Consider the following 12,980-nt stretch of genomic DNA (forward strand, 5'->3'; position numbering starts at 1 on the left):
GGCTTGTGAATCAACAGTATTAGAAAAGCAGAAATGGACTCTACTGAATCTGGCACCTTCTTCTTCCTTTTTTTTTTTTTTTTAATTTTGGACACAGAACTTAATGAGCATCTGCTATATGTTTTGTGTGCATGTGTGTGCTAAGTTGCTTCAGTTGTCCAGCTCTTTGCAACCCTTTGGACTGATCCTGCCAAGTTCCTCTGTCCATGGGATTTTCCAGGCAAGACTGGAGTGGGTTGCTATGCCTCCTCCAGGGGATCTTCCCAACCTAGGGATCGAACCTGCATCTCCTGCATCTCCTGCATTGCAGGCAGATTCTTTACCACTGAGCCACCATGGAAACCCCTGCTATATGTTAGTCACTGCTAAATGCTTGTATGGTAAATGCAAAGCAGAATGAATGAAGGTCAAAACTGGTTTAGAGAAAGGATTTTGCAAATCAGAATCAGAACTTCCGTCAGTTCCTTCACTATGTCTGTATTAGTCTTCTAGGGTTTCCATAACAAGAACCACAGACTGGATGGGTTAAATGACAGAAATTTATTTTCTCACAATTATAAAGGCTGCAAGTCCAAAAATCAGATGTCAGTGGGCTTCTTGATTTCTCCTGGGACCTCGCTCCTTGGCATGCAGATGGCTGCCTTTTCTGTGTCCTCTCATGGCCATTTCTCTGTACATGCCATCCTTGGTGTCTCTTTCTTTTCTTATGACCCTGGACCTATAAGATTAGAGTGCCACCCTCATGACTTCTTAATCTTCTTCTCCTTAGAGGCTTTATCTTCAAATACATTGAGGGTTAGAGATTCAGCACAGATAAAATTAAAGGGAACACAATTCAGTCCACAAAAATGTCCATTACATAAATAGCCATTTATGTACAGTAGAAAGAAGTCAAAGAGAATCAAACTGTAATTATGATAATTAGCATGGATGCTGGAGCCAGAAGTTCAAATCTTTAGTCTGCCACTTTCTAATTGTGTGAACATTGGTCAAATTTAACTTCAGTGCTTCATTCACTATCTTTTCAAACAGGGACAAGAGTACTGACTTCCTGGGTTATTGCAGATGAAACAAGAGTTAATTCTTAGTGGTAGATGAATAGTTTTAAAAATGACATTATTCCTTTCTCTCCTCTGAATATAACATTATAGGAATGGTGAGAATAAAATGCAAGAGGAAAAATGGCAGAAATAAAACACTCTAATTGAGAAATATTAGCACACTAAATTTTCTTTATTATATTAATTTAGTCTATATAATAGTAGCTGTGAAGAAAAACCAACACAGAGACACAGTTGAGACTCCTAAATTTATAGCTTAATTCATTCTTTATTCAGCACTCATTACATGTTAGAAATTGCTCTGGGAGTTTGGGAGACAGCAATGAGCAAAATAGTCAGAAATGGCTAGTCCCCTGAAGCTTACTTTCTAGAATGAATATAGATCACCTCCACATTTCACACCCACTTCAGAAGCTGGGGGAAATGAGACATATTTAATACTAGGAAAAAGCCAATCAATTAGCAACGTCATACAGCAAGCTGATATTTACCAAGCAGCCAGAGAAAACCCAGGAGCAGTATTCACCTGGGGGTTGGAAGGCTTCCCCAAGTGCTGCTCTGATGCCTGACAAGCTGGTGTGGGCTTTTTTTGACAACACGCTCTGGCTCTGGGGCCAACCTGTGCCCAGCCCGGCAGCTGCAGGCTCTCGCAGGCAGGAGCTGGTGCGCCCCATCGGTGAGGGCGGCGCCGTCACCGCGGGTCCTGATGCTCGGGCCAGTGGGATGCGCAGCGAACCCTCATTCGCGCGGATTTTGAAGCCGCGTTGCACACCCGGAGCGCTGTGGGCCCGCCGTGAACCCGCCGTGAATACACTGCCTGGAACCCCGAGCCGTTGATCCTGGGTCTGGGGAGCAGGTCGCCGAGAGTGCCAGTGACTTTGGCTTTGGCTGGAAGTCTCCTGACCCACGTCACCAGCCTGACAGCCTCGCACCAAATCAGAGGGCGGCGCTCGTCACCGGGAGCTCCTGCAGATTAGAACTCGCCTCTCCTAGCTCCTCCCCTCAGTCCCATTTAAAGCTACCACCCGCTTATCCGAAAATTAAGAGTGGGCTCAGTTTCCTCAGCGCTTTCTTCCAGGGCAAGATGGTAAGTGAGGAGCTGGCATTAGCTAGTTCCCTGGCGAAACCGGGGGCGCTCTGAGAGCCAGAAGGCTTTGCCTTTAGAATTTCTTCCACCTTGGACACAAGATTTCTCTGCTACCTGCCAATTAAAACAGGTCTTCTTTGCTGTTCCATCTCCCTTTTCCTCTCCCCTATCTTTTCTTGGCTTTCTATGTCTGCCTCTCTGTCTCTTTTATTCTCAACCTCTCACATCCTTTTGTCCTTTATTTCTATTCTGGACTGTCTCCCAACTTTTCCTTTACACCTGCACTCACTTTTCATTCTACCTCTTCCTCTCGATTATGCACATATTTGCAAACACTTGAACTTGAGGCTAGGGGTATTTTCAGTTTGTTTTCTTCTCAGGTGTCAATTGCATAATAGCACAGCTCTGATTCCAATAATAACCTCAGGGAAAGAGCCTGCAAACATGCCTTTAGAATAAAAGAAAACAGCACTTGATAAACCTTTGGCCGAATTTCTTTGGTCTGCAATGCCCACGCTGGACTTGCTTCAAGACTGGACTTTTTCAAAACTTAACTTATTGGGAATGTTAACAAAGTATGACTTAATTGACTTAACTTTCTTTTTTCCTTTTCTTATTTGTTTTCTTTCTGTTTATGCTATGCCCAAGAAAGTTCACAAGTCAACAAAAGACTTGTCGTGGTCAAAAAGAGTTTGTCCAAAGCTAGGCTCTGATGAAATGAATGGCTTTTACCTGATTAAACATTGACAAATAATTAGGAATGGTCTGTTGTACAAATTAACCCAGGGAGGCTGCATACCTGCTCCTGACTGGACATTTGGAAAGACTGTGTGTTTGAGGTTTGAGGAGGCAGGGGCAGGAGGGTGTTCACTGGCTCAGAACACAGTAGAGAATACATGCCAGACAGTTAGTGGTGCAAGATAACTTTGGAAAGGCATTGAGACCTGGTGATGGAGAGACCTACATAGAGCTTGCTGTCTTTCCTAACTAACCTATTTCAAGAAGATCTAATAGCATTTAAAGTCAGAGGAAGAGAGGAAAGAGGAAGGGAGGAATGGAGCAAGTTTATAATTCAGAAACTATAATTTAAAAGTTAGAGTATATGGTATGTTCTGTCCATTCCAGCCCTAGCATTCAAAGTTTTCTAAAGTTATTAGAAATATAACTAAGATATTTGCAAGAAAGAGTCAAATAGTTCTTACACGATTCATTCGTTAAGTAGAATTTCTTTTGCTTAGATCTTGGGTACCCGCCTGTTAGATGACTGAGGCATAGCAACAGAGAATACTCCTGGATATTTACAAATTTAGTCCATCCAATACTAGCCTGTTCTATGCTGAGAGGATCTATGGGAAGGACTGGATGAACCACGAAGCTGATTCCTTTCTAGTAATTATATTTGGATCACTCAAAATTAATCTGGGATCTATACTTAGCATCGTTACTGGTTTTTATTCACTGCGTGTATTTTCTGCTTCTTTCTCCCACTCTTTTCCCCCTCTGAATGCCCACCACCGCATCTCTTGGGACAACCTCCCCACCCCCAACCAACCTACATACTGAATTTTACAGAACACCCTTCTGCCTTGCCAAGACCAGTACTTTGTAGGAGGCCAGAGCTATAATTGTCCGTATTCCGCTACAACGTCAGAATCTAGTGTTGACGTTTCCACGGAGACTTGGGTCTCTTTCTGGGCTGCTGGTCTCCTGGACAACAGAGAGCCCCAACAGGCACCACAGGCACAGGGTAAGTTCTGCTCTTCTGCTTTGCTGGTAAATCGGAAGCCCTTTCCCAGTACTCATAGTTGCAAGGCATTATGGGCTGGAACTCTGTAGAAGAAGGAATGATAGGTAAGGTTTAAGAAAGCCCAAAGACTCCTATATTTTGCAGCCTAAATAACTTGCTTTTTTTGTACTTGCCAAATAGTGAAAATGGGATTCTACTCCTTGCCCACTGGATAATATATATTTCTTCCGTACTATACCATACATAAAGTATAATATGTATACTTTACAGTTCTTGGAGATTTCCAAGTCATTGAGAAAGTTTAGGTCATTGTCAAAGTTATATAAACAATACTAGTGAATGCTTTGGGAATTAAGAAACTAGTTAGAAGTTTTTTGTTGTGGTGATTGTTTTTTTTTTTGTTTGTTTGTTTTTTGGAATGAGAGAGAAGCAAGCAAAACTACTAACTTAATCTTTTATTTCAAAAAGGAAATTCTATGAATAGTGCCTTATAAATGGGGAAAAAAAAGTCCCATTTTGCCTAAAGAAGACTTCAACTTTGGAGGGGAACATAATTTTTATGGGAAATGACACATTAGTTTTGCCATGGGGCTTAGTAAACAGTGTCTATAAATATTAAAGAAATTTTCTGTATTAACACTCAAGTTTCTGGAATAACTATAAGACACCTCAGAATTCTTTATCCGTAGTGCTATTTCTGCCACATGAATTTGTTGGATTTGAAGAAAGACACAAGCAAAAAGCCCCCAATTTTTGAAACACACTTAATGTCCAGAAGGGAATTATTTAATTTTAGCTTTCTACCACAAGGAAAAAAGAATGCCCAAGAATATGAAATCAAAAGAGTGTATAAAATTTTATTCCTATCTTGTTGTCCATCATTCCAATTTAATAAAAACTATTTCAGTAATATTTTAGTTGACTTAGAGGTGATCAAGATTCCAAACTGTTCTAAATCAGGAAAAGAAAATAAAAGTAAACCAACTTAGTATGCCCAAGCAGTCTTATTGGTAGGCATAATTTGCTGTCAAACATGAAAAAACAAAAACTTTGAAAAAGCATAAAACACACAGATAATGACATTTGACATATATGAGGTTTTTTTGAGATTTTCATTGAATTCTTCAGAAAAAAAAGTTCAAAATATTTTGAAATAGAAAGTGCTATTCCATAAAATTCTGAATAGATACTCTCCATCAGACTTCACTGATAGGGAGAGATTTTCATCTGGGAAAAACAATGGTAACATCAAAAATAGGATTTGATTCTAGAGACAAACACTATATTACCTAAGCACTACAGCTTAGAAAATAAGATAAAAGCTTAGAAAACATAGTGGAATTGCAATGTAGGCCTAATTGAGGGTGGGGCAAATAAACATTTGCATGAATTAGTAATGCAGATAGGAACTCTTATCTCCTGAAAATTGACCTCTGTAGACACTTGCATATAGTCTTTAAATATTTCTTTCATAGCGTGCCTGCCCCTTCTGAAAACTTTAAATATGTCATTTTCCCATGTGAAGGCAATGGCTAACTTCAGAAAGGTAATTTAACTTACTGCCTTTCTGAAATCCTTTGGTTAGTTCTTTATTACACAAAAACTGTGTTTGTATTTTCTCAGTTATCCATTTTGTGTTTTCACATAGAACCATCAGGTGACTCGAATTTCCCTGTTCCTAATTTGTGTTCATGGGAAGAGGCTCAGCTTTCCTCTCAGCTCTACAGGAATAAGCAGGTACGTATGGATAATCAGAACATGGAGATCAGCCGTGTTCCAAGTAGATCATTCTCAACATCGTCCCTTAGTGTCACATGGTTTCCATGGAGAAGTCAAAGTGAAGTGATCAATGTGACAGAAAATAACAACAAAACCAAAACCCTCTAGAAAGACTTGCAGTCAAGCCCTAAACTCTCACATATTAGCTGAATGACCTCTTGAATCTTCTTTTTCTTTAATCTGTGAAATGGAGATATTTGTACTGTCTACCTCAGAGGGCTGGTGGAAAGGTCAAATGATATAATGAGTGTGATAGTATTTTTGAATCATAAATAGCTCATCACTTAGACAAGAGATGATGACTATAAAAATTCTTACAGATTGCTTAATTTTCCATATTTTGTTTGTTGTTATTTCTGAGAGTAATTTAATCTTGTGGACATACAAACAGATTTATCTGAGATGGAAGGAATCCAACCCATATTGTTTTTTCTTTCTTCTTCTTTTTTTAACATGCAAGAAAGAAGCTCAGTGAAACCTTTCTAAACACTGTTTTCTATATTTAAACAGTTGCACACAGCTCATTTTCCTACATACCTTCTTGATCTCCTTGTGGTTATGATTTTAAAAGTCATATAATCTCTCCAAACACTTTGCAAAGAATAAAAAAAATTCAGAGCACAAAGCTGAACAATCAGGTAGTAGGTGGGTGTAGATTGAATTTACGCCTTGGAGGACAAGGGCTCCCTGAGATTGTGTTCATAAAACAAACAGAATAATAATCAAGTTTAAGTAGGTTAAGGATCAGTGGTATTATTATAAGGTTACAACGTCAATATAGTGGAGCAGTCATCACCATTGTCTGCTTTTTGCAGCTCCAAGATACTTTGGTACAGAAGGAAGAAGAACTTGCTAGGTTACATGAAGAGAATAATCATCTCAGACAATACCTGAATTCTGCTCTAGTTAAATGTCTTGAGGAAAAAGCCAAGGTATGTGACTATCCCCTTTATACAGACAGAGAAGTGATGTGAGAAAGAAGACCATTTGGGTAAAAGTCCTTGATTAAATGTAAGTGTATGAAACAATATGTCTTGAAATTCATCAATAGGATGGACGAATTTTTCTGAAAGAAAAATAACACTTTCAGAAGAATGTTTATGCATCATTTCTCTGAAGTATCTAGATTGCAGATTTTAGCCATAATGTTACAAAAGGAGTTGCTAAAGAATCAAAAACCAGTCAAAGGGGCTGCTGAGACAACAGAAATTAATCCTAAGATAGAGTTAGATGGTTGAAACATTGAGGTGGGAATTAGATCTGAGAGACATGGGTTTCTTTCAATTGTCTGTTTGACTTTAGGTAAATCAGTCTCTCACTTGGGGCCTTATTTAGTTCATTTGTAAGTGGATGGACTAAAAAGATCTTTCAAGAATCTTTCCAGCTCTAAATGTTATAAATATGGCTGGAGCCGAATGGAGCTGAAATCTCTTAACTGATGATTAGACATAGCCAGTGACATAACCTTTTAATGAACATTGTGTTCTTACCCTTTAAAATGTTTCTAACTCATGGATAGTTTGCCATTAGTCCCTTTTTGTTATTCTTCCTTTTGAGAGGTTTTGTATTTTTTAAATTATCTCTTTGCCATTCTCTTACCATTATTGTTTTATCATCAATCTTTACCTTACTTCTAGGCAAGCTACATTATTTATCTAATTCAATCATATTGCTTACAACTCTTACCAGATATAACAGTTTAGAGAAGAAAACCCACTATATTAGTTTCTTCAGAATTCTGTTTGCTTTGTTAAGAAAACAGCATATAGCTCACAGTTATTAGCCCGGGCTCCGATCTTCAGCCACTATTCTGTAAAAAAAGACAGTTATCAAAGCAGTAAGTGATATTAATTAGGCAATTTTTTCTCTCTTGTTCTCAATTTTCCAAGATTTAGAATAATATGATACATATCACATGGGAGTGCTATGAAAGTTAGTAAAATTAGAGAAAGAGTGTTCCCTAGCCTTTTAATCAGTGGTTCAATCTAGATTCAGATGGCTTAGGTTTAAATCTAGGTTGAGCAATCCTTAGCAAGTCACTAATGTGCTTCTGCCTGTTTCCTCATTAAAGAAGATTTCAATAGCATCTACATAAAATGAGGTCATGCATGTACCTCAGTACATGATAGTTGTTATTATTGCCATAGAAACAATAATCATTACTTCCCTGAACTGAAATTTTAAAGACATCATTTACTCCCTTCAACTTTTAAATGACTAGTACAATAATATGAATTGGAATTTCTAAGTGGTAACATGTCATCATAGATTTTAACTTAAAGACAGGTTAATCCAATCAGTTTTGCTTTGTATGAGAAAATAAAAATGTATTCAAGTTTTGTAGGGAATTAATGTAACTAGTAAATATTTGACAATAGTAAAGAAAATGATGTTGGGTGATTGATTGTATTTTTTTTTTAATTTTATTTTATTTTTAAACTTTACATAATTGTATTAGTTTTGCCAAATATGAAAATGAATCTGCCACAGGTATACATGTGTTCCCCATCCTGAACCCTCCTCCCTCCTCCCTCCCCATACCATCCCTCTGATTGTATTTTCAAATACTATTTCCCCAGAAATTGCTGTCATCAGATGAGTTCTCCAAAGCATGTAGAAAATTCAGAAAGGGGAAGAGGAAACCCAAAGAGCAAAGATATTTTCCTCCTGAGATTCCCCATCATAAAAATGCCAAGAGAAGCCTTGCTAGTGAATTTGCTAACTGTGGACAACATGGACCCCCTGTGGATCCCTGGGTTCTTCAGACACTGGGGTTAAAAGACCTCAACACCATTGATGACACCTCATCAGCTAACTACAGTGCCCTCTCGTCTCATGCCAGACAGACCACTAGCACATTTCCCCAGTTTCTGGATGAGGCAATTGATTATCCCAATGCCCCTGGGGAAGATCTGCCAATTGACTATGGAGGTGATAGAACTACCCCCTTGCCAGGCACTGCCAACCACAGTGAAGATTTTCACTTCCTTTCTCAACTTTCAAATCCTCCAGGAGGACTACAAACTCTTCCTTACTATACTTCTGATGTGTCACCCAATAAGACAGAGATGGCCTTTTCCACATCCTTGAGCCCTCACTGTAATGTGAAAACGCACTCCTTCCACCAGGGACAAGCCTTTGTTCGTCGAGATGAAGAGGGAGGCTGGAAGTTTACCTGGGTCCCTAAGCAGTCTTAGTGACACCCTCTTCTATCACAAAGGACTGCCATGAACTCTGTTTACAAGACCCCTCTTGCACTTGAACCTGACTATGTGGAAAACACAAGCTATTGCCCAGACAGTCTCCTGCCACTTTAAATGTCACTCTCAATTACCCGCTTAAATCTGCAGGGAATGGCTTCCAAGAATCCATAATGAAACATGCCTGCTCTTCTTTCACCTAAATTTGACTTGTTTACACACCCCCACCTGCTGTTGACTTCCTCCCTTGGCCTTTTACTTGAAAAGGTATTTTCCAAATGCCTGAATATTCCTTTGAGACCTAAATGTGCTGTTCCAATTATAACAAGTCTAACAGCTTTTCTTCTCTCATCAAGCAGTTTAAATGTTTGCAGCCTTCACCTTCTCAGTTTTACTTCTCTTCTGTTCCTCTTCATTTCTAAAAACTGCTTTTGAAATGAGCATTTTAATTGCTCAAAGTACCTGCTATTAGGTGTTCAAATATCTGAGGGTGGGGTTGAAACAAGTATCTTTGCCCATCGTTGTTCCTGAAGACATAATATAGGTATAAGTAACGTTATATGAGACAGTTTGTTGAGTGTCCCATGGTGGAATTGACATATTTCTTCAAATACTATAACTCTACTAATAAGCAACAACACTGATAAATTAAAAGATAAAAGATATTTAAAATTATACACTTTCCTGCATAGTGTATCAGCTTCTGTGGGCACCTGGCATTTTATCTGTAACCAACGTGACTCAAACAAGAACATTTTTTGAGGGACTTGTGGTAACAGAATAAGTCACTGTCCTAAACTGCTTAGATGCTGATAAACTTCTATTCCTGAGAGTATAGTCTAGCCTAGCCCTGACATTGTATTACTCATCCATTCAGTCATTCATGTGTTCATCTTTTCATTCATCAATACACCCAAAATATTTGTAGAACACCAACTATTGGTGGTGTTGGTGTAGAACACCAGCACAGTTCGTACCAGGCATCATGCTATGAGGTAGTGATAAAATGTGAACACGTTAGACGCTGTGGGTACCCTCATGAGACTTAGACCCACTCATCTGCTGTGACCTTGAGAAAGCTACTTCCCTGGTATGAACATTCAGTTTTCTGAGCTGTAGAATATAGAAGTCAGACTAGATAATCTCTAACATTCTATAAATCAAGCCTGGGTCCCATCAGCTTTATCCTAACATTGTCATCCCAGGGCACTATTCTCTAGTTTTGATTGGCACTGTAGATATGTTGGATGAACTTTTTTATTTATAATTTTTTTTTAATGTGAGCCACTTGTAGTTAACACTAGAAGTCATTGCTCTGATCACAGTATTCTTTTCCTGGTATGAATCCATTTTGGGGTTAAATCAATCTAATTGTGTGAGAACATGAATCTAAAAAATATAGACATTATTTTTCAAATAAGTGTGCATAGATTTAATGGAAATATTGACATAAAAGATGTCTCTCTCTAAATTAAACATATTCTTCATGCTCATGCTAGTTTTTCTTTCCAATTCCTCAAGCTCCCTATCCTTTCTAGAATATTTTACATTTCAAAGATGGGCACCTATTATTTTGGGGGGACCAAGCTTCAGTTGATAATAAAACCCATCATGTTGAATGCCCTTCCCATTTTTTCTTTATTCTGCCCTTCATTAAGTTGTCTGCACAGCCAGTGCGTAGTGAGTGAAAGTTGCTCAGTCGTGTCCAACTCTTTGCAACCTCGTGGACTATACAGTACATGGAATTCTCCTGGCCAGAATACTGGAGTGGGTAGCTTTTTCCTTCTCCAGGGGATCCTCCCAACCCAGGGAACCCAGGTCTCCCACATTGCAGGCAAATTCTTTATCAACTGAGCCACAAGGGAAGCCCTTCATTAAGTTGCCTGTACAGTCAGTGCCTAAGAGCATGAGTATTCTATTTGGAATTCTTTGCAACTAAGAGATACCTTTCATTTTTTTGTTGCTGCTGTTTGGTTTTTGCTTTATTTTGGTGATGTGAACAAATAATCTTTGTCATAAAGCTTTGCTACTACCCAGTTTTCTCTATAATCTGTGAAGGGGAATCAAATATATTTTATGATTTAAGAATAAATAGAACACATTCTATTTTCTAAACACAAAATCCAAAATAAAAAAGTTCCTTTTACATTCTAGAATCGGTTCCCTGTATGGGTAAAATTTATCTCTTTTTAATAACAAACTTAAGAATTAGAATTGACTGTACTATAGTAGTAGGAATCAACAAAGCAACATAAATATTTTGAAAGTATAAATGATCAAGCAGTAAAACAAAATTGATTAGTCAGTGAATAATTATTTTGCATTTTTATGTGCTTTATCATGTGTTAGGTACTATGAGGAAGCATCCAGGCTCAGCACATTTGGTACATAAAACAAAGCCACATAAAATGTAATAGCTTTTAAATGAAACTTGGTCTCAGGCCAGTTTAAAGAAATTACAGCACATTTGTGGTAAATGATAACTTGCTCTGGCTTATATGGGAGAAAATTACCACTTATTCTCACAATCACATCTATAGGTATTTGATATTCACTTGAATTATGTATAGAATATTATTTTGCTGATGTTTAAAAAATTAGAAATTTTTCTCACTTGAGTATATGTTCTAACTTTATGGTCTTACTATGCCCATCCAGCAAACCAGAGTTAATATTTTACTAATATAAAGTGTAAAATAAAAATTAAATAGCACTTTTGTGATTGCAATGAATATTTTTATATTGTGCATAACATTTTCTAAACATTTTCTTCTCCTGGATTTTAAGCATACTCATTTGATGTGCACCTGTTTTGTACAATATATGTGGCCAGACCAATATTTTCAGCATTTAGAGTTCATTCTTTATCTAGGATACATTCCAGGTGTTAAGTGGCCTAAAAGGTCAAGTGCTTTTTGTGTATAGCACTCTTTACCTCCGATAGAAATTAGAATCCAGTATCAGTTTTTAATATTGATGACATTTCCAGTGTCCTCTGGTCATCTGAAAATAAATCATACTTGTATCTCATGAGCATCTGGAAAATAAAGGCAATTGCAAAATTTATTTATGCAGGTGACATTTAATGAATGGGAGTGTTTAACATTACAGTGATGCTAAACTATAATTTTGAAAATTTTGAAGAAAAGAAACTATGTTAATCAATGAAAATAATTTCTCTGATCTGTTTCAAGAGAACAGCAAAATTTTTAAAAAGCGTGATAAATCAATTCAATAACTGACCTATTAAGTACAGAGTTAATCTGTTATAATTTTTTGATACATTTATTTCTTGCCTGTAAGTCAAGATGTGTGATTTACATTTGTTTCAGCTTACCAAAAGATTCACATAAGATAAATAAATAATAAATGCATCATTTAAAAAATTAATAAACCAAATAAAATTGGTTTATAAGTTACAAATATATGGTATATTTCATAACATATTTGTCATATTTTTGTCTACATTTGTTGTTACATGAACATAACCAGACATCCAGTTATAATTGTTACAATGGATATTCTATAAATGTAAAATACAATTTAACACTTAATATTTTAAATGATTTTTATGTTTATGATTTAAAATATTTTTAATTATATGTGTCAATTTTGTAATGAATTTATATCTAATAAATAAATAAAGGGCAAAAAACTGAATCCTATATTTTTGGCCTTATTTTAGAAAAATTAAAAAAAAAAGAAAATTTTTTTCAGTGAATGAGCAACAGGCTAAGAACAAGTTTTCTGTATTCATATCTGCCATAAGTTTGGCAATAGAAAAATATATATTTTAATTTCCAAATAGTGGTATGACTAATAATTGTCACTCATTTGACAGATGTAGTCTGTGCCACGCTCTGCAGAAGATATAAGGATAAAATATGTGCTCAACTAACATGGCTATAAATGAGAGAAAAAGCTTAAATAAGCTTAATCAAAGCAAGAGAATAATTAACCTTCATAAGTAAAAGTCTGTGCTTCAGATATGGCTGGATCTAAGTGCTCAACCAATATTGTCAGGAATCTGGTTTGGGATCTCAAGGAAAACTGATGATTAGGAATGGATTCTGGAATGGAGTTAAGATAGTACTCACTACACAAAA

At 36.9% G+C, this 12,980-nt stretch overlaps 1 protein-coding gene across 1 annotated transcript; it reads left to right on the top strand.

Annotated features, from left to right (window-relative positions):
• Positions 1–2,021: 2,021 nt before the first annotated feature.
• Positions 2,022–12,370, top strand: GMNC (geminin coiled-coil domain containing). Its single transcript, XM_005897678.2, has 5 exons — positions 2,022–2,148; positions 3,721–3,895; positions 5,544–5,632; positions 6,490–6,606; positions 8,254–12,370. The coding sequence occupies exons 1-5, from the start codon at positions 2,146–2,148 to the stop codon at positions 8,869–8,871; spliced, it is 1,002 nt and encodes a 333-aa protein (XP_005897740.2). The 5' UTR covers positions 2,022–2,145; the 3' UTR covers positions 8,872–12,370.
• Positions 12,371–12,980: the final 610 nt, after the last annotated feature.

The sequence above is a fragment of the Bos mutus genome, chromosome 1, assembly GCF_027580195.1.
Source record: "Bos mutus isolate GX-2022 chromosome 1, NWIPB_WYAK_1.1, whole genome shotgun sequence".
Lineage (NCBI taxonomy): Eukaryota > Metazoa > Chordata > Mammalia > Artiodactyla > Bovidae > Bos > Bos mutus.

Coding starts and splice junctions, on each gene's coding strand:
- GMNC (XM_005897678.2), top strand. Junction 5,633..6,489: donor AGCTCTACAGGAATAAGCAG/GTACGTATGGAT, acceptor TGCTTTTTGCAG/CTCCAAGATACTTTGGTACA. Junction 6,607..8,253: donor GTCTTGAGGAAAAAGCCAAG/GTATGTGACTAT, acceptor CTATTTCCCCAG/AAATTGCTGTCATCAGATGA.